This window comes from Pinus tabuliformis, chromosome 7, assembly GCF_031772625.1.
Source record: "Pinus tabuliformis cultivar Carrire ecotype Pingquan chromosome 7, CPIR1, whole genome shotgun sequence".
Taxonomy (NCBI): Eukaryota; Viridiplantae; Streptophyta; class Pinopsida; order Pinales; family Pinaceae; genus Pinus; species Pinus tabuliformis.
Window position 1 is genome coordinate 56,236,107 of NC_142293.1, and position 26,869 is coordinate 56,262,975.

The following is a 26,869-nucleotide window of genomic DNA, read 5'->3' on the forward strand; positions in this document are numbered from 1 at the left end:
AGCAATTTCAACCCCATATACTATCCCCAAGATAACCAAGGTAATAATAACAATAATAATAAGTTCCTTTTCCTTATTAAAATGTATACATCAAAAAAGATTGTCAAATTCAAAATGATAGTATAACTTAACATTATACTCTAATTCATCTTTTTATCGGCATGGTTAAGGTGAATTGGTGAAAGTCACATTTATTTTGAAGGAGACATGTTCAAACCCCATTAAGAGCATCTTTAGGCAATGATGCCAAGAAAACTGTAAGATGTATTGTGTTAAAATGGTATGAGTTTCATAGCTCTCCACAAAAAGTAAAGTGTCTACAAATACCTAAAAAATAACTCAGCTTTATAACTTTATATATATAATGCTACTGGGGAGATGTTTTCTCCCAGCACCTTCTATAAGACAATTGCTATAACGTCTAAAATGTATATCCAATGTTTTCATGATAACGTTTTTAGTAATGAGGCCTTTGAAGTTGTATATGCCCTCAATAATTTTCTATAATATGCACTGGACATTGATTATAACTATCTATAGCTATTGGTACTTCTTATTGCATAACCAACCAAATAATGAATTGAACGGACTAATCTGTCTGCAAAAGTAGTTTGGTTATGCCTGATCATTCTTATAAATTATTATGCACAGTAGAGAAGACAAGTATCCTACCTGCATTGAATTTTCTGCCTTTCAAGTTGAAATAACATTGTTCCATTTCCTGGCTTCCAATAATTACATATTTGATGATGTATGGGTTTTTGTTAGCCTGGATGATTAAAGAAAAACGATGGTAGGTTGTCGCTATGAAAAAGGAAGCAAACCCCCATTGGTATCTCGATTACCATCATATATTTTTATTCCTTGAAAGGTTTTGTCATCTACACTAGAGTGGTGAAGAGACAGAAATGACTTGATACCAACAAGAATTAGTCTTTTTGGCAAGCAAGGCGCGCTGCTTATGTATTCATTTTCCCTAAAATGATTGTCATTAGTTTAATTTCATGTTTCATTTGAATTATAAGCCAATAGTTCTGATGACGATATCATTGTTGTGTTTTATTAACTTGGAACGACTTCTGGGAACAAAATATTCAAATCCTGGAAATGTTTATTTTCAAATTTGAAAGAAAATGTCAATGTGGTTTATAGCCTGGGCGGTTAACAAAGAGTGTTTACATCTGTTGACCTCAGCTTCAATTCCCACTTGTGACATGCTTGCCCCTCGGGCCAATTTGCCTCCTCAAGGAGCCGCCTGCAATCCTAGGAAAATTTGGCAGAGTATATTCCCAGTCACAGCCAAAAATGATGAAAACGAAATGTGGCCTTGTTCCTAAAGTATGCAATTAATGAACTCAACAACATTTCACATGAACCAGGAGATGCTTCTTCACAAAGGTATTGATTGCTCCTCTCGAGAACACTATTGGTTTTCACAGGATGTTGGTCCTATTTTTAAACTTGCAAGGAGAAGATGGGCATTCAAACGCCTTCTCGAGTCTCGATAGATTCCAAAAATACCTTTATATCCCCACATTATCAGTTTGCTTTTCAAGAGTAGGACACCAATTAGACCCACCATTAGCAAGAAAGAAATATAATCAATCACATCCATGGTATGGTATTTTCTTCTTGAGGAATAAGAAGATAGGTGTCCATCCATAGAGCAAGTTCTATTCCATATTGAAAAAAATCCCTTTCCATATAACAAGAACAGATATATGAATGGCTTCTTAGTTTTCAGCACATATAGGACCTTCTCCCCTTACAAGTTGGCGCAGGTAAAACTCCACCACAAAGTCTTTGGGTTGCGTGAGAATGAATTTCTTGGCACCAAATTAAATTTGGAAATGCATATCGACCCAATTATGAACAATTATGTCAATCATCATATTTAAATGAATGATTCTCTTTGTGCATTCTTTCTTTCATTTTAAAATGTATGACTGCCATTTCAGTATCCTCGACAAATTATTTTACCTGTGCATTCCTTGAGTCAGAGGAGGAGTAGTTTCTGACTCCACCCAACCTGTATAACCAACATGCAGTACTGCTCTGGTCAATTTCCCACAGCTAACATGCACTCAGTAAATCCACAATTGAAATAGTTATTGAAATCACACATTCTTACCTGCACGGTACTTGATTTCTCTCCGTTCCTGGGACAGGGCACATATTTCACAGCAACAATGTATGCAACAATCACTGAATGGTTGTTCTGGCAAACTGTACTTTGCTCGAAATTTCGTTCGGTTTACAAACGAATATAAGCATTGTACACAGACGAGGCTCAATAACAAATAAATAGTGCTGTATACACAACAACCTTCACATTTATCACATATAAAATATTAGAGTTGAAGTAATTTCCCAAAGCTGCTTAATAGTAAATATAAATAACAAAGAAAGATCAACTCTAACTTACTTGACCGTCCATCTGCAATTTTCGCAATCTGCCCAAAGGTAATACATGGACATAAACATGTGATGCAACCTGAAACAGCAGAATACTTCTTAAACAATGAATGTTTGTTTCATAGCAATTGGTGTTGCAAGTAGAGTTGAAGAATTTTTCAATATTGAGATAAATTGTGAAATCCTAAAACAAGCTAGATAATATTCAGAGAGTAATTTGTTGTTTAAAACATATGGGAGTTCCAGTAAGTCCTGAAAAGCACGTACTGTTTTTATGGAGAATTATGTTTATTTCCTACCCAGTTAAAAATTTAAAGCGAAGGAAATAAATGGTAGGATAGGAAGGACTGGGATTGCATCTTTACAGCTTTATGAGAGACCAGAAAACTATAAGCAAGTATGAACAACATTAAATTTTATAAATTGCCATTTCAAAATCAAAAGCAGGAACAGGGAACCCTAACCCTAACCTAAGGAAGCTGTCGAGAAAGTAACAAAAAAAACGGTTATGAAGAACACACAATCTTCTCAATGCTATGGCAAGAAGCTTAGCCTAAAATTGCCAATCACTGGCAGATGTCATTCTAGAAAGGATGGCACCAACCCATTTGAAAAACTTGCTATTGACTTCTATTTCATAATGCTAATTTTAGGTAACAATGGTATATTCTATGCTTAAGAGAAATTTACTTCAATTTTTCTTATTAGCCCAATATCAATTTCCAGATTAGCAATCACATTAACATGACAGTAAATGTAGATAGAACATGAATAAAAACAGTAGAAGACAAGCAACACAAAAGGACACAAGATGTGGTGCATGCCAGGACAAACCCCAATGTGGGGAAACCCTTTGATCAAGATTCAATTCTTCTTATTATTATTCAAAATTTCAGCAGAGAGAGAGTAAAATATACAAAATTCACTTGCCCAATCACAGTCAAAATCTATCCAATCAAATAGCAGTTAACAGGAAACCCTTGGTCAACGTGGCAGAATTTCTCCTCCAAATCAGCTCAGTCAAACCCTGTCAACTCGGCCTCCAACAGCGGTCCAAATCAGCCCAAAACAGTCCCAAAAATATCAGTCAAATTTGGTCAACGCAGAGTCAAACCTGCTGTCAACGCTGGTCAAACAGCTCTGAATACCTTGATTTTTGTGCCCAGAAACGCGGCCTGCCCAAACATAATATTTCCCAAGAAAAACGCAGTTAAACTCGGTCAATTGCAGCTCGGTCAATGCTGGTCAAACCCTCCTGCAATTTAGTCAACGACCAAAACAGAAACTTGCAGTCTTGTCCTTCGCACGTGTGGAAAGAGAAGCTGCCCAGAAATGTGTACGGCCCAATCAGATGAGAGAGAAGCGAGTGATGAGTGTCCAAATGAGATGGATGCTCCTATTTATATGCAACGTTGAGGATGAATAGACGTGTCTTTTGGGCTTTTGAGCCTACATTAGATTGCTGGCCGACCTTGACAATTCGTCCATAAATGAAATAAATTCATAATTCCATTTATACATGTCAAAATGAGATGATCTTTAGATGAATCCTACACCTCTCGGAAAGAGGAATCCAATAAAAATATCAACTCCATCATATGAGCTGTCCAAGGTGGAGTTTGGCCCTAGTTTCCAAATTTAACACTCCCTCTCAACTAGGAAGAACTCCACCCACCAAACCATCTGACAATCTGTACCATCCCAGTCATCCCTAATCTGCTCTGCTGAACCATGAAGATATATTGAAGAAGAAATGATCGAGAAAGTACGATGCGTCCATCGGTAGTACTATGGTCCCTATCCTCATTTCCCTACTCATTGGCCAGATGAGGGGTACTTCCCATGAGTCCCATACTGCATGGGTAGGATGTATCAAGAGGAGAATGTGAACCACTCATCTTGCTCATATGCCATAAGAGAAGGTGAACCACTCATCCTATGCATATATCAACCATCATGGGGTATCGTCGGGGAAGGTGAACCACTCACCATGTACATCGCACACCACTAGGGGAAGGTGAACCACTCACCCTGTATATCGCGCACCACTAGGGGAAGGTGATCCACTCACCCTATGGTTGCTCATCGCTCCAAAAAGTACCCCAAACCCCCCGAAGCTCCCAGAGCTCAATATCCAAATCAAACGGGACCCTCATAAGAGGGTCTCTCCATGACTCCAAGTCATTCACGGAAGGTTAATAATTTGACCTTCCCTAGGGGCTTCGTAAGAATATTTGCGACCTAATCATTAGTCCTAATATGACGAAACCTTATTGCTCCCCGTTGTACCATATCCCGGATAAAGTGGTACCTGATATCAATATGCTTGGAGCGGTCATGAAACACGGGATTCTCAAAAAGACAAATCCCACTTTGGTTGTCGCAGAAGATCACGGTGGTATCCAACACATGTCCAAACAGCTCACTAAAGAGCTTCCTCAACCAAACAACTTCACAGGAGGCCATACTAGCAGCAATATATTCAGCCTCAGCAGTGCTCAAAGCAACCGACTTCTGCTTCCTACTCATCCAAGATATCGAAGCAGAACCTAGAGAGAAGCAACATCCTGATCGTACATTCCTGACAGTGTATCTCAATCCATAGGTGATTGTGCCCCGAAGATATCTCAAGAGATTCTTGGCAGCAATCCAACGTATGTGATGAGGCTCGACCATAAACTAACTCAATGTATTCACTGCAAAACATATGTCCGAACGGGAGTTCACTAAGAACATCAGGGCCCCTATGAGTTGATGATACTCAGAAGGATTTCCCAAATCGAGCCCAGCAGCACTTTTGCATAACTTCTTGAAGTTAAGTTCCATCGGAGTAGTCACAGGCTTGCAGTCCACCATCCCAAATCTTTCAAGTACCTTTACAATGTATTTTCCTTGAGAGAGGAAAATCTCACCTAGCTTTTGCCAGACCTCCAACCCTAGGAAATAATGCATCAGTCATAGGTCCTTCATTTCAAACTCGGAAGCCAACTCCCTCTTAAATTGATGAATAAGAGGGTCTGCACCTGTCAGAAAGAGATCATCCACATAAAGTACCAAGATGAGAGGTTTATCATTCTCAACCTTAAAGGTTTGAATCAGCTTCACTCCTTGTAAAGCCCAGCTTCATCAGATAGTTGTCGATCCTCTCATACCAAGCTCGGGGACCTTGCTTCAACCCATAGAGGCCTTTCTTCAACCTGCATACATGTGTCTCACGATCTTGATCTTCAAACCCCTCGGGTTGTTCTACATAGACTTCTTCCTTAATTGAACCATGCAAGAAGGCGATGTTGACATCCATCTGGCGTAGGTTCCATCCTTACGAGGCAACAAGGGCTATAATCGAACGGATGGTGGTATAACAGGCAACTGGTGCATATATCTCATCGTAGTCCACACCTTCCTTTTGAGAGAAGCCTCGAGCAACAAACCTAACCTTGAACTTTTCAGCACTTCTATCAACTCCATGCTTGATCTTGTAGAGCCATTTTGAGGTGACAACAGACTTGTCCTTGGGTCTAGGGACCACATCCCAGACATCATTCTTCATAATCGACTCATACTCTTCGCTCATAGCATCCTTCCAAACTTGGTGCTTCACAGCTTCTTCGAATGTGAAAGGCTCATATTGAACAATGGTGGTCATGGCAGTTAAGTACCCTTGGTACCTATTCAACTTCTTACTTTCACGAAATGTCCCCCTTGGTGCAATATGTCTCTCGACATCTTCGAGAATTTCCCTAAGCCATGAGGGTCTCCTTTTTTAGGAGGTCTCAAGAGGATCAATGGGATCCATTAGTCCTTCAACATCTAGCAATGGCTCATCCTGTAGTTCTCTCTGTTTTCCTGTATCTGCTTCTTTGTCCTTCCTTGGAATAGGAAGGTTACTAATCTTCCCAAGGGAAACGTCTTCATCAAAGGTGACATCGTGACTTATCTCCACTTCTCTTTGACCAAGCACATAGATTCTATATGCCTTATAAGTTTCATTGTAGCCCACAAATGTCCCTTTCTTCCCAAATGCATCCAATTTGCTTCTCTTTTCTTTCGACACATGAAAATATACGGGGCTACCAAAAGTTCTAAAATGAGAAACATCAGGTTTCTTACAAGTGAAAACTTCTTCGAGATTTTTGGAGTCCAATGCTTGATGAGGGCATCTATTTTGAACATACATAGCAGTGTTGGTAGCTTCAGCCCATAAGAACTTCGAAAGGCTTTGATCATGAAGCATGGCACGAGTGGTTTCTATAATAGAACGGTTCTTCCTTTCAACAACACCATTTTGCTTAAGAGTATATGCGGTAGTACTCTCCCTCTTAATGCTAGCTTCTCTACAATAGTCATTGAACTCATTTCATTCATATTCGGTTCCATTATCGGTCCTCAATATTTTGATCTTCTTCCCTGTTTGATTTTCGACCAAAGCTTTAAAAGAACGGACCATGAGAATACCTAGTCCTTCTTCTTCAAGAAATATATCCATGTTTTGCGAGAGAAATCATCCACAAAGATAGTATAATATAAATATCCTACCAAAGATGTCAAGGGCATCATACTAGATAGATCAGAATGAACCAATTGCAAAATGTCAATAGTCTTGCTATCACTTGAGGGGAATGGTCCCCTTGTATGTTTTCCTTCGGCGCATCCTTGACAAACACCTTCATGTTCTATTTTAAATTCGGGCATACCTGTCACCATCTTCCTCCGGAGACATAATTCGGATTGAAGAGATGTGTCGCAAAACATAGCTCCTAATGGGCTTCCTCCAACTTGATATAGGTTATCAACCCTGAATCCAAGAGTAAATGCTTCTTTGAAATTTCTATTCCAAACACGTACCTTTCCATCAATGAATGCCACCTTGAATCCTTTGTCCTCCATTGAGATAGATACCAGGTTCTTCTTTAGATCAAGTACATATAGTACTTTTTGTAGATGAATGGTGTTACCTTGATTCAATTGAAGAGTAACATTCCCAACTCCCTTCACGAGATAGGTGCAATTGCCCCCAAGAATGATTTACAAATTTGTGTCATTTGCTATCAGATTTCAAAGAACTTCCTTATACCTAGTGAAGTGTCTTGAGGCACCACTATCAATCAACCAATTTCCCAAAGTGTCCAAAGGAGAGGTGGTAGAGGGTAGATAGAAGATAAAATTATTTTTGCTTGTTATCAACAACATTAGATTCATCATACCTAGAGTTTCTTGATCTTTTGGGAGGTCGGCCATTTCCAAGTTGAGTAGCGGGAGCATTCCTTTTTATTTTGTTGTTGAATCTGCCATTCCTTTGATTGTTGTGGTTGTGGTTGTCATCATCATGAGGTGTATCCTTATATTAGGACACTCCCTAGCATAGTGGCCAAACTTGTTACAAATGAAGCATCTCCCCTTCCATTTTTGAATCCCAGTCTTCCTTGACATTGCTTCTTTGACCCTGCATTGTTCTTCTTTTTAGCATGAGCGGGGAATGAAGTAGGATCATTCCTATTTGAAGGCATGTCCATTTCGATCATCTTGGTCTCTTCTTGAGAACATCTAGACAGCAATTCTTCAAAACCTGGAATCCTGTCAGTTGAGGATAGTAGTGTTGAACACATGCCATTCACGAGGGAGACCTCCAAGGGCAATGAGAGTGAGCTCCTTGTCAGCAATAACTTCTCCAATTGAAAGTAGATCATTTTTTATCTCGGTAATCCTCATGAAGTAGGATTGAATATCTTCACCTCTTCCCTTCTTTATGTCCTTCAATTTGTTCTTGAGAAAGAGGACTTGGTTTGCATTGCTAGCTTTGAACATGCCAACCAACCTGTCATATATCTCCTTTGATGTGTTCAAATCGGAGACGTAAGCAACTAAATGCTTATGAATAGAATCCTTGATGATCTTCTTGGCTTTGACTTCACCTTTCTTGTACTTTGTCTTAGCAACAGTCGGTGCATTTGAAGGAGGTTCAGTAATCTTTCCCTACACATAGTCCATAACATCTTGCTCTTCTAAAGTCAAATCAAGAGACATCTTCCATGCATGATAATCAGAGTTATCATGAAGCTTGTCATCAGATTTGAAGTAGGATGTGAAGGCCATTGAATCTTGTCCTTGATCAATAGATCTCAGTGATTGCTCTCCTCACTCTTGCTTGGGCTATGTCTTCACCTCAGCTCCAATACCATGTTAATTTTAAGTAACAATGGTATGTTTTATGCTTAAGAGCAATTTACTTCAATTTTTCTTATTAGTCCAATATCAATTTCCAGACTAGCAATCACATTAACATGATAGTAAATGCAAATAGAACATAAATAAACACAGTAGAATACAAGCCAACACAAGAGGACACAAAATGTGGTGCATGCCAGGGACAAACCCCAATGTGGAGAAACCCTTTGATCAATTCTTCGTATTATTCTTCAAAAGTTCAGCAGAGAGTAAAATATACAAAATTCATTTGCCCAATCACAGTCAAAATCTATCCAGTCAAATCGCAGTTAACAGGAAACCCTAACCAGAAAGTCAACGCCAGTCAACATGGCAAAATTTCTCCTCCAAATCAGCTGGTCAAACCCAGTCAACTCGGCCTCCAACAGATGTCCAAATCAACCCAAAACAGTCTCGAAAATATTAGTCAAACTTGGTCCACATAGTCAAACCTACGAACAACACTGGTCAAATAGCTCTGAGTGCCTCGATTTATGTGCCCAAAAATGCGGTCGACCCAAACAAAATATTCCCCAAGAAAAAAACAATCAAACTCAGTTAACTGCAGCTCCGTCAACACTGGTCAAACCCTCTTGCAATTCGGTCAACACCCAAAACAGAAAATTGTAGTCTTGTCCTTCGCACGTGTGGAGAGAGAGGCTGCCCAGAAATGTGTACGACCCAATCAGATGAGAGAGAGATGTGTGAGTGATGAGTGTCCAAATGAGGTAGATGCTCCTATTTATATGCAATGTTGAGGATGAATAGACGTGTGTCTTTTGGGCTTCTGAGCCTACATTAGATTGTTGGCCAACCTTGACAATTTGTCCATAAACGAAATAAATTCATAATTCCATTTATACATGTCAAAATGAGATGATCTTTAGATTAATCCTACACCTCTCGGAAAGAGGAATCCAATAAAATATGAGCTCCATCATATGATATGTCCAAGGTCGAGTTTGGCCCAGCTACGTATACCAAGGCTAGGCATAGTTAAACAATTCCACAACATGTTGTAAACTTTTAAGAGGTAAACAGGGTTTGCCTACCCTACCATTTTAATTCAATATCGTGTTGCACTGATTTCCATATGGTGAGCGTGGCACCTATAGAATAATCTAATTTAACAGTTGACCTTGCTACTGAGTTATCTTGGGAATATGACTATCAATAACTAACCATTGGTTTAACTATTCATTCGCAAAGTTGTTAATATCACTAAATTGACGTAACTAGTTATTTCTAATCAAGTAAGAATTGCAGATTCCGTGACATTAGTGCCACATGAGGGCATTTCAAGTTTTAATAATAGAAGCTCATACTATGTCCTAGATTACCTAGATTAAGAAATGCATCTGGAATAATTTAATGCAAAGTTCTACCGAGTTTCTGGGATGGGGAACACAGGAGTGGGAATACGCACAAGGGGGGCATATATAAGCAACCCCAAAATTTAGGGTAATTTCGGGGAAACAGGGGAACGTTAGTCATAAAAATTATAAAATTATTAAAAATTTAATATATAAAAATAAAAATAAAATCCCAACAATATGTCAATAACTAAATTAGTAAATAGTAAATCTTAATAATTATGAAATGTACATCTAAATATGATCATCTTTTCTTATTAGACTAATTATGAATCAGAATTATCATTTGACATTTATGCAATCATCAATATAAAATTGTAAATCTAAATGTAAATTACTAAATTGAATCCATCATTTGACATTATGCGATGTTCCATCTAAATTAATCATTTGGCAATGGGTATTAATATTAGGCAAAGTACATCATGTTGAAAATTGTAACTAGGTTCAGTGTTCATTATGATGTAATTGTAATCATGGCATTGTATATTCTTTATAAAGAAAGAAAAAAAAATATTTTATTTTTGGAGTATGGGTTTCATACTCAAGTTTGGGTCAAAATCATGTTCTTCGTGCTTTTAGGTCTTCTAGGTCTTTCTAGGATAAAGAATAATATTGGTCATGTGTCACAGTCCCATTTGGACTCATTGTAATGAAGGAAAATATTTATTTTGTCAAGAAAAAACCATAAATAATCCCAAGACGAAGTCTGCCCAAGGAACAGATCAAGTCGGCCTAAAAGAGGGAATTCGACCTTCAAAAAAGTCTATATAAAGGAGTGATGTTTGACTCATTTGGACAATCATCTCAAGAAAGTTTGATCTGCAATAGCGAAGGTGAAGAAAAATAGCAGGGAGGATGAAGAAAAGGAAGCCAAAGTCTATCTTTCTCTTGTTTCGCTAAGGCTTGTGAAGTTGCTAGTTGCAGGGGGACCGAAATTCTAAAGCAATTGCAGGAGGATGAATTGCAAGGCCGAAATTTTTAAGCAATTGTAGTAGGCCCAGATTACAAGACCAGAATTTTGTTGCAGGGACTGAAGTTGTAGCATCAAGGAAGCAGTATCGAAGTTCTAAAGTTGTCTCAAGGAAGATCTTGTTGGGGGCTGACTTGGGGCTTGGAGGGCTTGTTGGCTTTGGTCTTTGGGTCTTGGAAGTCTCTTTTGTAAGCAGATTATAAGGAAGAAGAGAAGCATTTTCTGGGTTTTCCCCTTGGAGGGGTTTTTCCCTAGCTTGGAGCCTATATCTTATGTACTATGTTGTTTTTGTGATCTTCATTGTTTTTGTAATTGCTTGATGAATAGATCTAAAGAAGTAATAAAGAATCAACTAACATCACAAGTAATTATCATGATAAGGAAAATAAGTTATAATCTACAAGTCTCCAAATTTTCCAACATGGTATCAGAGTTAAGGTGCAAGGATACTGAAGATCACATCTTTGATGGCACTATGGCAAGGGGCATAAGGAAGGGTTTCAAGGTTCTTGGAAATCTTGCTTCATCTATCAAGAATTGTCTATTAAAGATCATCTCCAAGTTCACAAAGAAAGTAGTAGATGAAAGGTTGTTCTCTGCTTTATCCGACACATTCAAGGACAAGAATGTATGGGTTATTGATAGTGGTGCCTCCAGACATATGATAGGAGAATGCAGTCAACTCCAAACCCTATCTAAGAGAAACTCATCTCACTCTATTAAACTTGGAGACAACATGAGCTATCCAATGAAAGGCATTGGGTCTACATCATTGGAGCTCGAGTCAGGGGGAAGCATTCACCTCAACATCTTATATGTTCCAGGTTTGAAGAAAAACTTACTTTCTATTTCTTATCTAGATGATAAGGGTGATAGAGTCGCTTTTGTTGATGACAAGGTTTTGGTTTGGGGTAAGGGCTCTAGTATTACTTGGAGCTTGATTCAGGTGGAAGCATTCACCTCAACATCTTATATGTTCCAGGTTTGAAGAAAAACTTACTTTCTATTTCTTGTCTGGGAGATAAGGGTGATAGAGTGGCTTTTGTTGATGGCAAGGTTTTGGTTTGGGGTAAGGGTAATTGGGATTCGTGAGGGGACATTGTATAGACTCTATACACCTCTAGCTCAAGCCCTCGTTCACTGGGAAGTGAGTCCTTCCGAACTATGGCACAGCGAGCTCAACCTCACGAAGGTAATTGGGATTCGTGAGGGGACATTGTATAGACTCTATACACCTCTAGCTCAAGCCCTAGTTCAGTGGGAAGTGAGTCCTTTCTTGTCTAGAGGATAAGGGTGATAGAGTCACTTTTGTTAATGGCAAGGTTTTGGTTTAGGGTAAGGGCTCTAGTATTTCTTGGAGCTCGAGTCAGGTGGAAGCATTCACCTCAACATCTTCTATGTTCCAGGTTTGAAGAAAAGCTTTCTATTTCTTGTCTGGAGGATAACGGTGATAGAGTCGCTTTTGTTGATGGCAAGGTTTTGGTTTGGGGTAAGGGTAATTGGGATTCGTGAGGGGACATTATATAGACTCTATACACCTCTAACTCAAGCCCTAGTTCACTGGGAAGTGAGTCCTTTCGAACTATGGCACAAAAGGTATGGACACGTTCATTATAAGGTTTTGCCATCTCTAAGTCAAATGGTCAATGGCATCCTTGAAATAAAGGAAGACCATGAAGGGACCTGTAAGGGATGTGCTCTAGGCAAGAATATAAAGAAACCATTTGCAAGTATTAATACTAGATCTAAGGAGATTTTAGATTGCATACACTCAGATGTATGTGGACCTATGGTAGTCAAGTCTCTTGGTGGGCACTAGGCATAAGTACTATGTATCCTTCAATGATGATTAATCAAGGAAGCCTTGGTTATATCTCCTCAAGAACAAGGATGAGGTTTTCGAAAAGTTTCAGGAGTTCAAGAATGAAGTGGAAAACCTAATCGAGAGAAAAAAAAATCTAAGGTCAAACACTGGTGGAGAATACACCTCCAAAGAGTTAATAGCTTTCTGCAAGGAAGCATGAATCAAGAGGGAGCTCATTATTCCCTATAATCCTAAGCATAATCGTGTTGCAGAAAAAAAGAATTGTGCTATTGAAGAATGTGTCAGAGCTATGCTACATGATCAGGATCTCCCTCAATTTCTATGGGGAGAGGCATGTATGAGAGTTGTTTACTTGCAGAACCTAAGTCCGCACAAGATACTCAACAACATGACTCCCGAGGAAGCATTTACAGGAAAGAAGCCAAGTGTGGAACATCTTCATATATTTGGGTGTCTTGTGTATATTCATATACCTTGTTATCTCTTAAGAGGAAACCCGGCTGCGGGAAAGCCTCTAACATAACCTCGAACCTCTTTTAGGTTGAAAGCTGACCCTTCAACCTGGAGAGGGATCTCTCCCTAAAACTCAACTACTCTAGGTCACTGTAGTAGTAGGTTTTGCAATTGAGTTATGTGGCCAGATTTAGTTTGTAGGATGAAAATTTGGTTGGGTTGTATATAAAACACACCATTGGGCATGGAGTCTAGTTTTATCAAATGATGCTACAGATCTAATGAGCAAGACACAAAAAGCAGGGTAGCAATAACTCCTTTGACAATTTGAGAAATTTGGAAGAAGAGAATTGAAGAAAACAGAATTATAGTTGATAGAAGCAACAAGTACTAATGACTGAGAAATATGAGAAAGGAGCATGAATGAATCCCAATCTCAGATACTAACATTTTCCAGACATGAAGAAGATTTTTCATAAACAGAGAAATAACAGACAGGGAACTACAACACATGAATTTTTTGCAAATGCTCATCAAACTGTAATATATTTAAGATCTGCTCAAATACACCAGAATGCTAATGTTTTTACAATAAAAGCCAACCCCTCTTCATTACACAATCCTTGTCTTTATAGAAAAGACAAACTAACTAAAAACCAGTTTCGAGCAGAGCTTAATTACAAAATCTAAAAATAATTACATACTTTATCAAATACATGCATATAGAAAACTTCCTAATCCTATCTGCATCTAAGTATCATGTTGTTGCTAGAGTCAAGGCTGGAGATAAGGATCAGCAAGTCGAATCTGGTGAGGTGGCATCCAAGTCAACAACTATCCATGACCTTTTTCCCCACGAAATCATGAAAAATAGGGTCCAGTGATCCCTTCTAAAATCCAATATTGTGATAGTTGTTAGAAAACCGAGAGAGGTTTTTCTAAATGGGTCTCTTGTAGACAAAAACCTCTTTCAGTTTTGAGAATTTCATTCTCATTTGTTAGGGATATGATTTTGAATCCCACTTCTTCACCCCTGTGAGCATCACCCGATGCAATGAGTGCTAAGTGAACTATTCAAAAATCATGAGATATTAGTCACTTTACGACTACCTCTCATGGAAATGGTCATACTTTGAATGACTTACTTAACGCAGTTGAATCCCAAAAATGATATCTAATATAATGCACTGCGTAAATCCCCCATACTTAAATTCAAAAAGAGTCAAGGGATCTCTACCTGAATGGTTCATGAGGCACAATAATTGCTAAGGTTTTGCAAATGGGGTAGCAAGCTAAGTGGGCTTGATTGTGGGGAAAAACTCCACAGTTAAGCGCGCTTGAGCCAGAGGAGTTCTGGGATGGGTGACCTCCTGGGAAGTCCTGGTTACCGGGTGCAAGCCCCGGAAGTGATGATTGATGCTATGTGATTCGTTCTCCACATTTCACTAGTTTCAATCCCACTTCTTCACCCCTGTGAGCATCACCCGATGCAATGAGTGCTAAGTGAACTATTCAAAAATCATGAGATATTAGTCACTTTACGACTACCTCTCATGGAAATGGTCATACTTTGAATGACTTACTTAACGCAGTTGAATCCCAAAAATGATATCTAATATAATGCACTGCGTAAATCCCCCATACTTAAATTCAAAAAGAGTCAAGGGATCTCTACCTGAATGGTTCATGAGGCACAATAATTGCTAAGGTTTTGCAAATGGGGTAGCAAGCTAAGTGGGCTTGATTGTGGGGAAAAACTCCACAGTTAAGCGCGCTTGAGCCAGAGGAGTTCTGGGATGGGTGACCTCCTGGGAAGTCCTGGTTACCGGGTGCAAGCCCCGGAAGTGATGATTGATGCTATGTGATTCGTTCTCCACATTTCACTAGTTTCAATCCCACTTCTTCACCCCTGTGAGCATCACCCGATGCAATGAGTGCTAAGTGAACTATTCAAAAATCATGAGATATTAGTCACTTTACGACTACCTCTCATGGAAATGGTCATACTTTGAATGACTTACTTAACGCAGTTGAATCCCAAAAATGATATCTAATATAATGCACTGCGTAAATCCCCCATACTTAAATTCAAAAAGAGTCAAGGGATCTCTACCTGAATGGTTCATGAGGCACAATAATTGCTAAGGTTTTGCAAATGGGGTAGCAAGCTAAGTGGGCTTGATTGTGGGGAAAAACTCCACAGTTAAGCGCGCTTGAGCCAGAGGAGTTCTGGGATGGGTGACCTCCTGGGAAGTCCTGGTTACCGGGTGCAAGCCCCGGAAGTGATGATTGATGCTATGTGATTCGTTCTCCACATTTCACTAGTTTCAATCCCACTTCTTCACCCCTGTGAGCATCACCCGATGCAATGAGTGCTAAGTGAACTATTCAAAAATCATGAGATATTAGTCACTTTACGACTACCTCTCATGGAAATGGTCATACTTTGAATGACTTACTTAACGCAGTTGAATCCCAAAAATGATATCTAAGATTGCAAAATCCTGAAAAACAACCTTTCAAATATCCCTTCAAATATTTCAAACCATAATACCTGTTAGAAAACCAACGGAGGTTTTTCTAAATGGGTCCATTGTGGACAAAAACCTCTTTCGGTTTCGTAAAATTCGTTTTCATTTGACTGGAAAGCGTGCCCGAAATTACTGTGTTGTACAAGAAAAACAAAGTTTTTCACTGATCATTTTTATAGAAAAACGTTGATAAACACGTTGTCAGCGAATTTCTTCAGAAAACATTATCGGAACATTAAAGCGCTAATAGCCCCGTTATCGATGATTTCCCTGTTTATTACAACTAAAATGTTGACACTGAAACTGTGTCACATTTTCTGAACAAGGAATTAAAAATATATATATATATATATAGTTAATATGATAACATACCCAAGGATAAAAGGAAGAAGTTAGATCCTACCAATCTAAGGGGCATCTTTGTTGGGTATAGTGATTAATCTAAAGCATACAAAATCTATATTAAGGAGGATCATTAAATTGAGGTAAGCATAGATGTCATCTTTGATGAGAGTATAGCTTACAAGAAATCAAAGGATGTTCCAATTGACTCTGATGAAGAAGAGATACTCATATTTGAGGATATCTCTAGGGACAATGATGGTTAAGAACCCAGACCTACACAAGAAGATGTTGAAGGTCCTTGTGAGCCTATACAACAAGTTATTGTCCCAGAAAATAGAAAGAGGCTTTTTTGATTAAAAACTACTCTTCAAGAGGCAGAAAGACATACAACATCGAGGACATCTAGGGAAAGTAAGAGATTGAAGAGGTATTTTGGATATGTTGCATACATGACAAAGTTGATTGAAGCAAAACCTTCCTCCTATGAGGATGCAGCTAGGCATCAAGAGTGGAGGAGTGCAATGCAGGAAGAATACCAGTCCATAATGAAGAACAATGTATGGGAGATTGTCCCCAAGCCAAGTGACAAACATGTAGTCACTTCAAAATGGATCTATAAGATAAAGCATGTTGCAGATGGGAGCATTAATAAATACAAAGTAAGGCTTGTAGCAAGGGGCTTCCCACATAAAGAAGGGATCGATTACAAGGAAACCTCTGCTCCCACAGCTAGGTATACAACAATAACATCGTTTGTTTCATTGGCTGCTACTACGGGATGGAACATCCATCAAATGGATGTCAAGACAACTTTCTTGAATGGGACCATCAATGAGGAGGTTTATATTGAGCAGCCTCAAGGATTTGAAATAACTCAAAGGGAGACTCATGTCTGCAAATTGAAGAAGGTTCTATATGGCTTAAAGCAAGCACCTAAAGCTCGGTATGCAAAGATGGATGCATACCTATTGAGGTTTGGTTTTACCAAGAGTACTGTAGATCCTAACCTATATATCAGAGTGGTCCAGGGTCAACCAGTTATCATATGATTGTATGTGGATGATCTACTAGCCACAGGTGTAGAGCATCCAATTCAGGAATGCAAGAAGCAGTTCGCAACCGAGTTCGATATGAAGGATCTTGGGATCATGTATTATTACTTGGGACTAGAAGTATGGCAGAAGCCATGATAGATATATCTTGGTCAAGGCAAGTATGTGATCAAGATGCTTCAAAAGTATGGCATGATGGATTGCAAACCTATGATGACTCCTATGATTACCAATTTGAAGAAGTTAAGGAGTTCAGAATCTAGTACGGTAGATCCTACTTGCTACTGACAACTGATTGGGTCCTTGATGTATCTAGTAAACACTAGACCAGACATTTGTTTTGCAGAAAATGTCCTAAGTCAATTTCAAATGGAACCAAAACATGATCATTGGATTGCAACCAAGCATATCCTAAGATATTTGCATGGGACTATATATCATTGCCTCAAGTACACTAGTAATGAAGTCCAACTCGTGGGATATACATATTTAGATTGGGGTGGCAGTGAGACAGACGGAAGAATCACAATAGGTGGATGCTTCAGCCTAGATTTTCCATGGTCTCATGGATGAGTAGAAAGCAAGATACAATGGCTTTGAGTAGTGTTGAAGATGAATATGTCACTGCAAGCGAGGTTTGTCAGGATGAAGTTTGGCTCAAGAAGTTGTTATCAGACTTGTTTGAAGGACCGCTCAGCCCTACATGGATACATTGTGATAATCAGAGTTGCATAAGATTGACAGAAGACCCAATGTTTCATGTGAAGACGAAGCATATAAACAACAAGTACCACTACATCAGAAGCTTGGTACAAGATGGGGTCGTGGAGTTGCACTACCTACAGATGAACAGGCAGCAGACATACTGACTAAAGCGTTACTAAACAAGAAGCTTGGATACCTGAGAGGTAAGCTTGGTTTGGTGGACATCTCTTCCTTGATTGAGAGGGAGTGATATCGGATAGTTCTTGTCTTTATGGGTCAAGCACTAGACTAGGACTAACAGTCATAAGTGTTAGTTAAGGCCATAAAGAAAGAATGGTGTCTGGAGGATTGGATAAGCATCTAGATTGGAACTTCTTATATATTGTGGAATCCAAAGAAAGAATTTGTTGACCGATGCTCTTCGAGGAGGAGGTAGAGCATCCAAGATAGGAGTAGTTGAAGAGGACTGATATTCTTTGAGGATTCAGGTTTGGGAATCCAAGATAAGAATAGTCCTAAAAGGACATACCTTGTAGACATCTGGATGGGGTATGTGCCTTGAGAGGTAGTGTGGTAGCTCACGTAAAGCCTCCCAGCATAATGCTCATAATTAAAGATGAGCTTGTCCAGTTAAGGCCTTCAAGGACAGTGTTGGTTATGATAAAGATGCTTGACAAAAGATGGCTTATCAATCCAACTCTTCTTATGAGAATGCTTAAAGATTGAGATTCCTTGTACCATGAATACCTCCCTAGTTAAGAGGAAGTGTTGAAGATTGTAACTAGGTTCAGTTTTCATTATGATGTAATTGTAATCGTGACATTGTATATTCTTTATAAATAACAAAAAGAAATTATATTTCATTTTTGGAGTATGGGTTTCGTACTCAAGTTTGAGCCAAAAGCATGTTCTTCGTGCTTTTAGGTCTTCTAGGTCTTTCTAGGATAAAGAATAATATTGGTCATGTGTCATAGTACCATTTGGACTCGTTGTAATTAAGGAAAATATTTATTTGTCAAGAAAAAGGCATAGGTAAGCCCAAGACCAAGTCGGCCCACGGAGCATATCAAGTAGACCTAAAAAGAGGGAATTCGACCCTCAAGAAAGGCTATATAAAGGAGTGAAGTTCGCCTCATTCGGACAATCATCTCAAGCAAGTTCGATCTGCAATAGCGAAGGTGAAGAAGAATAGCTAGGAGGACGAAGAAAAGGAAGTCGAAGACTATCTATCTCTTGTTTCGGTAGGGTTTGTGAAGCTGCCAGTTGTAGGGGGCTAAAAATCTGAAGCAGTTATAGGAGGACAAATCGCAGGGCCGAAATGAAGAAATTGCAGTAGGTCGAGATTGTAGGACTGAAATTCTGTTGCAGGGGCTGAAGTTGCTGCATCAAGGAAGCAGTATCAAAGTTCTGAAGTTGTCACGACTCACACGGAAGATCTTGCTAGGGGATGACTTGGGGCTTGGAGGGCTTGTTGGCTTTAGTCTTTGGATCTGGAAGTCTCTTTTGTAAGCAGATTCTAAAGAAGACGAGAAGCATCTTATGGGTTTTCCCCTTGGAGGGGTTTTGCCCTGGCTTGGAGCCTACATCTTGTGCACTTTGTCTCTTTGTGATCTTCATTGTCTTGGTAATTGTTTGATGAACATATTTAAAGAATTAATAATGAACCAACTAATATCACAAGTAATCATCATGATAAGGAGAATAAGTTATAATCTACAATTCTCCAGATTTTCCAACACATCTAATGTAAATTAATCATTTGACAACTGAAATTACACAATGCAAATCGAAAGTAAATTCATCATATGCCAATGACATTACGTTGAAGTCTAAAATAGCCATAGAGTACTAAACTAAAAGTAAACATAGAAAGTAGTGAAATACTAGTAAATTTTTCAAAAAGTACTAAATAATAAATCAAAACTCCAATCCAGTGGCTCCAAGTCACAAAATGAAAATCGCAGCTCCAAATGTCTCAAGCCCCCTATCGATGGTAAATCCAAGTAATAGAAAATTGCAAATGGAAAAAATATCGAGAGGCAACAAAGGAAAATCTCTGGAGGCAAGGTAAAATGTCAAGCAGCAGTAGAAGGAAAATGTCAGGCAGCAAGGTAGAATTGTAGGGTTAATGAAACATGTGAATGATTATGTTTTAAAGTTATAATATATCCTTTAGTTTTTATTTTTGTTTTTTTTATATTAAAATTTGTAATTTTTTATGTTTTTAATTGTTATTAGCAAAACAATTTGGGGGACGCAGGGGAATGCTTTTTGTCGCCAGAAAAACGTCCCCCCAAAGTTCCACTGAGTTTCCCCAAAAAAAGGGGACGTGGGGAAACTCCCCCCAGGTGTTTCATCATCCCAGGAGTGTGGGGGAGTGAGGAAGCGCGTCCCCCAACCTGGGGAGCGCATCCCCGTGGAACACTAATTTAATGCCTATCTTCCACAATCAACCTGTTACCATCCAAATTAGTAGGCTTGCCAAAAGTCCCTGCAAGTTACTAAGATGGCACATACTAGACAAGTTCCCACTGTTACCTCGGCACGAGTCCACACTCTTTAAGCCCAACTCTTACTTGAATGGCTATGGGAGGATTCCCTATGTGAGACACTTCACTCAACAATTAAATGACTTATGCCTTAGATGGGGTCTTGGATGAAGAGAGGAGATAATTCCTCAATGTTTTACTGATCTAAAAATATTGTTTATGCAGAAAACTAATGTAGATTGGCAAAGAAATTTAATCAAAACTGTAGATAGCATGTAAATGGCTCAAATGAGTTTTACATATTATGCTTACCAAATATGTAAATTTCCCTTGATATGTACCATTGGTAAGCGGTAGTCTTGTGTATTTATGTTGTTGAAATTTGGTACCAGAGGACAGGTGGTTCCCTTAGGGTTTGATTTGGCTTAGGGAAAAGTGTCCAAAAGAATTTAATTTTTCTCCTAAAGTAACTTTATAATTTTTTATAAAGTTAAATCTAATTTAAAAGTGACTTTAAGTGATAAAGTTACTAAGTCTAATTTTAAAGTGACTTTTATAAAGTCAATGAAAAAATTAGAAAAGAAAAGTGACTTTGGAAATAAATGACTAAGTGGGTCTTTATTAAAGTGGGCTGAATTAAAAAATAAAAAGTGAGATTTAAATGAGCATTTAATCTCAGCCTTAGATCTCAATCTATTTCAGCCATTGGATTTAGGGATCACCCAAAAGTCACTTGGATCACCCAAAAGTCACTTGGGGTTAGATTAAAGGAGGAAAAGGTCATTCATTCTTTCATGAACAGATTGGGAGAAGGAGAGAAAGAGAGCAAGAGAGATTTCTGAGCAAGGAGGAGGAGACAGCAGCTTGGCACACATTCCAAGGCAGCAGTTGAGCAGATTTGTACAGCTGGTTCAGCATACAGTGAAAGGTAGATTTTGGCACGATTTTCGAGGAGTGGTTTGCACAAAAATCGAGCAGTTTACTGATTTTTCTGCACGCAAAAGAAGCGTTGTACAGCGCATTTATTGCAGTCCGTACAGCGCATTTAATGATGGTCGTACAGCAGCATTTAATGCTGAAAGTGGGCACGAAAATCGAGGAGGTCGTACAGCAGTTATTGCTGTCATGTTTGCTGTAATTTCTAGTTTGCTGTGAGGCATGGGAAAAGAGATAAGTTGTAAATTTGCTTGCTGATTTTTTGCTGAATATTTCTCACTGTAAAAGGCAATTTTCAGAAATAAAGAAGAGCTCTCAAACTGGTTTTCCCCAAGAGTTGTAAGGGGTTTTTCCAGGGTCAAGTTGACCAAAAATCTCAGTGTTTAAATGTGTTTTAATGGCTGTTTATTACTGCTGATTTTTATTTCTGCAATTTCCAACATTCTGTAAAATTTCCAGAATTTGTGTTTTCAGCAATATTTATGTTTTCAGCTTGTTAAATGTATGGTTATGGGAAAGGGCATTTAACTACATGGGAGAAATAAGGTGAAACTGAAAACCGGGGTGGGAAAACAGAAATTTCTACATGGTATCAGAGCTTGAGTGCTGAAGGGTAGTTTGGGACAGCAAAAGGAAAAATTATAGCTGCTGATTTTTCACTCAGAAAATTTCAGCAAGCTGATTTTTTCATAAACAGCAGTGTTATCTTTACTACAACAGTGCTATTTTTCAGTTTTAGGACAGCAGGATATCATTGGGATTGAGGGTGGACGATAGGCTGGATGGGCATACAAATTACAGCGTTTGGAAGGAGAGAATGCAGAGTATCTTTGAGGAGGCAGAAGTCTCTGATATCATGGTGCATACCACACAGAACCCTGTTGTTGTGCCTACTGATGCTACTTAGTTGACAGCTTATAATAAAAAGAACAACAAGGGTAAGAGGCTGATTCTAGACGAAATCAAAGACCATTGCATTCCTCATGTGAGAGGAAAGAGCAATGTCCATGAGATGTGGACAACATTGTCCAATCTCTACTAGAGTACCAATGAGAACCGGAAGATGGTCCTGAAGGAGAAGCTGAAGAACATTAAGATGGGTAATGATAGTGCGACTAGATATCTCACAAAGATTACTAATGGGAGAGATGAGTTGGCAGCGATTGGAGAGGCCATTCCACCCACTGAGTTGGTGCGGATTGCAGTGAATGGCTTCCCCCGTTCATGGTTGAACTTTGCTGATGGGGTTTGTGCACGTGAGACCCTTCCCACAAGGGAGAGGTTTTGGGATGATTGCATTCAGACAGAGATCAGGAAAGGTCAGCTTGGGGCAGCCAAGCCAATTGAGCAAGATGAGGATGTAGCACTGGTGGCAGGAGGCAAGAAAGGCAAAGGGAAGAAGCAGGCTTCCACAAGCAATGGTGGGGGCAAAGGCAAAGGTAAAGGTAAACAGGGGAACACACAGAAGGACTATTCCAAGGTGAAGTGTTGGAATTGTCAAAAGATGGGACACTATGCAGTTGTGTGTCCGGAGAAGAAGAAGAAGAAGGGGAAGAACCAGGACGTGGCAGCTTCAGCAGAGATTGAGGACTTTGCAGGTCGTTTTGACCGGGAGTTTGCGTTCACTACGTGTGAGTCCTCTAGTGCAGGATCACCTGCCACACAGGTTCAGAGGGAGCATGCTTTTCCCTCGATTAGCGGAGCATCTTCAGGTATCTGGTATGTGGACAGTGGGGCTTCACGTCACATGACAGGAGTCCGTGAGTACTTCTCAGAGCTTTCAAAGAGTGGCACTAATATAGAGGTAGTACTCGGTGATGACAGAGTTGTTAGAGCAGTCGGGGTGGGGACACTGACATTTCAGAGGGAGTCCAAACCTCCCTTGAAAGTGTCAGATGTTCTTTATGTGCCAGGGATGAGGAAGAACCTCATATCCGTCTCAGCTTTGGAGGACAGAGGATATGAGGTATTGTTCAGGGGAGGACAGGTGTTGATGTATCCCAGGGGCACTCCAGCTGATTCAGCTAGAGTGATAGGTGTACGCCATGCAAAGGTGTACAAGTTTGCATTTCAGCCCCTTTTGGCATTGAGCAGTAGTACCGACAGCAGAGCTAGAAGTTCTGAGCTGTGTGAGATTTGGCACCGCAGGATGGGACATATGTATCATGGAGCCTTGAGGACATTGCGGGAGATCACTACAGGGGTGCCAAATTTCAGTACCGATCACTTTGATACTTGCAAAGGTTGTGCGATGGGAAAGATTGCCAAATCCCCTTTTCCCAGCAGTGACAACAAAGCGCCTGGGATACTTGATTTGATTCATTCTGATGTGAGCGGTCGGATGTCTCATGTTTCCTTGAGTGGATATGAGTACTATGTTTTATTCATTGATAATCACTCCAGGAGGACCTGGATTTATTTCTTGAAGACCAAGAGTGAGGTCTTCAAGCGGTTTCAGGAATTTAGAGCTCTTGTGGAGACACAGACAGGTCGGAAGATCAAATCCCTGAGGTCGGACAATGGAGGAGAGTACACCCTTGGAGAGTTTGTTGATTACTGTGCGGAGGCAGGCATTAGGAGGGAGTTCACTGTTCCTTACAACCCCCAGCAGAATGGGGTTGCGGAGAGGAAGAACAGATCCATCATAGGGGCTGCCAAAGCCATGTTACATGATCAGGGGTTGCCATTGTTCTTGTGGGCAGAGGCCTGCAACACAGCTGTTTACTTGCAAAACAGGAGTTCGCATCGTGCCTTGGGGCACATGACTCCGGAGGAGGCTTTCTCTGGGAAGAAGCCTGATATTAGTCATCTTCATATCTTTGGATGCATTACATACTCCTATATACCCAAGGAGAAGAGGACCAAACTAGAGCCCACCGCAGAGAAGGGTATCTTTGTGGGCTACAGTGAGACCTCAAAGGCCTTTCGGATTTACATTCCTGCACAGAGGAGAGTTGTTGTCAGACGGGATGTGAAGTTCGAGAAGGACAGGGCCTTTAGGAGGTCACGGGAGTTAAAGTATCTGGATCAGCCAGACCCTCAGCAGCAGTTGAGTCAGTTGCAGGGATCCAGTGGGCAGGGATCAGGAGGATCCGGAGGTACATCTATGAGGATGTCATGTCCGTCAGTGAGCAGTGGCTCGCCGAGCTAGAGGGGTGGTGCTCCAGGCAGCATGCAGAGCAGTTCACTAGGGAGTCCACTGATGGACAGCTCACACGGTACCTCAGCTTCTACAGGTTCAGGTGCAGGCAGGAGGACAGCAGAAAAACAGTCAGGAGTTCAGGCTACTGATGGTGATGAGGAGGAGTTTCATTCTCCTATGGGAGAAGCATGCTCAAGGAAGAGAAAGCCCAAGTGGCTTCCGGACACCTTGAGAGATGCCACATCAGAGAGAGTAGACCACCTGAGAGGTTTTGTAGCTATATGGCGATGGTTACCAGCATCCTTGACTCTGAGCCTTCTAGCTATGAGGAGGCAGCTAGCCAGCAGGTCTGGAGAGAGGCCATGCAGGAGGAGTATTCTTCTATCATGAAGAATGATGTTTGGGAGGTGGTGCCGAGGCCTGAGGGCAAATCCGTGGTTACTTCCAGATGGCTTTACAAGGCAAAGCATGTTGCAGATGGCAGCATTGAGAAATTCAACGCAAGGTTTGTGGCTAGAGGGTTCTCCCAGGTAGAGGGAGTTGATTATGAGGAGACCTTCGCTCCCGTGGCTCGATATACTTCGATCCGCTCCATTATATCGATAGCAGCAGAGATGGGTTGGAAGATCCACTAGATGGATGTGGAGACCGCATTTCTCAATGGCTTCATACAGGAGGAGGTGTACATTAAGCAGCCACAGGGCTTTGAGGTGCATGGGAAGGAGTCCCATGTGTGCAGACTGAAGAAGGCCCTTTATGGCCTGAAGCAAGCTCCCAGAGCTTGGTACTCCAGGATAGATACATACTTGCAGGGGTGGGTTTCACAAAGAGTGAGGCAGATCCGAACCTTTACTTTATTGTGATTAATGAGGAGCCTCTCATTCTGGTGCTGTATGTGGATGACTTGGTCATTACAGGTGCAGAGAGACTCATAGAGCACTGCAAGAGAGATCTTGCGACGGAGTTTGAGATGAAGGACATCGGCTTGATGCATTACTTTTTGGGCTTGGAGGTGTGGCAGGAGGAGGGGCATTTCTTCCTGGGGCAGGGGAAGTATATTGTGGACATCCTTAGTAGATTCCACATGGAGGATTGTAGACCCATGTCGACACCGCTGATTACCAACTGGAAGAAGCTTCATGCTTCGGATTCCGAGTTGGTGGATCCCACATTGTACAGGCAGCTGATTGGTTCCTTGATGTATTTGGTCAACACTAGACCAGATATCTGTTTTGCAATCAACACGATGAGTCAGTTTATGTGTGAGCCTAGGAAGGTTCACTGGGTGGCTGCAAAACACATTTTGCGGTACTTGCAGGGGACAGTGGATTATGGTCTGGACTACAGGCAGGGAGATGGAGTGAGATTGGCAGGATACACTGATTCTGATTGGGCAGGTTGTGCTTCTGATAGGAAGAGCACTTCAGGGTGTTGTTTTGGGTTGGGTTCAGCAGTAGTGTCATGGTTCAGCCGGAAGCAGCAATCAGTAACACTGAGTTCAGCGGAAGCAGAGTATATGGCAGCCAGTCTAGCTAATTGTGAGGCCATCTGGCTTCGCAAGATGTTGTTTGGCTTATTTGGTCAGCCGTTGAGACCTTCAGTGGTTTACTGTGATAATCAGAGTTGCATTAAACTCACGGAGAATCCAGTATTTCATGACAGGTCAAAGCATATCGGGATCAGATATCATTTCATCAGAGACTATGTTCAGAAGGGAGCTGTGAAGCTTGAGTATATTTCCATTGATGAGCAGGTTGCAGATATTCTTACCAAAGCCTTACCACGGGGCAAGCATGTCTACTTTAGAGACAAGATCGGTGTGGTGAGAAACACCTTCCTCGGTAAGAGGGAGTGTTGAAATTTGGTACCAGATGACAGGTGGTTCCCTTAGGCTTTGATCTTTGCCCTAGGGAAAAGTGTCCAAAAGAATTTAATTTTTCTCCTAAAGTAACTTTATAATTTTTTATAAATTTAAATCTAATTTAAAAGTGACTTTAAGTGATAAAGTTACTAAGTCTAATTTTAAAGTGACTTTTATAAAGTCAATGAAAAAATTAGAAAGGAAAAGTGACTTTGGAAATAAATGACTAAGTGGGTCTTTATTAAAGTGGGGTGAATTAAAAAATAAAAAGTGAGATTTAAATGAGCATTTAATCTCAGCCTTAGATCTCAATCTATTTCAGCCATTGGATTTAGGGATCACCCAAAAGTCACTTGGATCACCCAAAAGTCAATTGGGGTTAGATTAAAGGAGGAAAAAGAGGAAAAGGTCATTCATTCTTTCATGAGTAGATTGGGAGAAGGAGAGCAAGAGAGATTTCTGAGCAGGGAGGAGAAGGAGACAACAGCTTGGCACACATTCCAAGGCAGCAGTTGAGCAGATTTGTACAGTTGGTTCAGCGCACAGTGAAAGACAGATTTTGGCA

At 40.2% G+C, this 26,869-nt stretch overlaps 1 protein-coding gene across 4 annotated transcripts in view; it reads right to left on the reverse strand.

Annotated features, from left to right (window-relative positions):
• Positions 1–1,477: 1,477 nt before the first annotated feature.
• The window catches only part of LOC149245176 (protein PLANT CADMIUM RESISTANCE 7-like), a 62,107-nt gene continuing 36,715 nt past the window's right edge, over positions 1,478–26,869 (reverse strand). For 2 of the 4 annotated variants that reach the window (XM_089457689.1, XM_089457690.1), the window contains 3 exons: positions 2,426–2,494; positions 2,132–2,326; positions 1,478–2,029 (listed from right to left, as the gene is read on the reverse strand). In XM_089457689.1, coding sequence (XP_089313815.1) covers positions 1,977–2,029; positions 2,132–2,326; positions 2,426–2,494 — 317 coding nt within the window. In that variant the 3' untranslated portion in view covers positions 1,478–1,976. Of the gene's footprint in view, positions 2,030–2,131; positions 2,327–2,425; positions 2,495–26,869 lie in introns of those variants that run through there. The other 2 variants (XR_016266504.1, XM_089457691.1) reach the window with 2 other exon arrangements.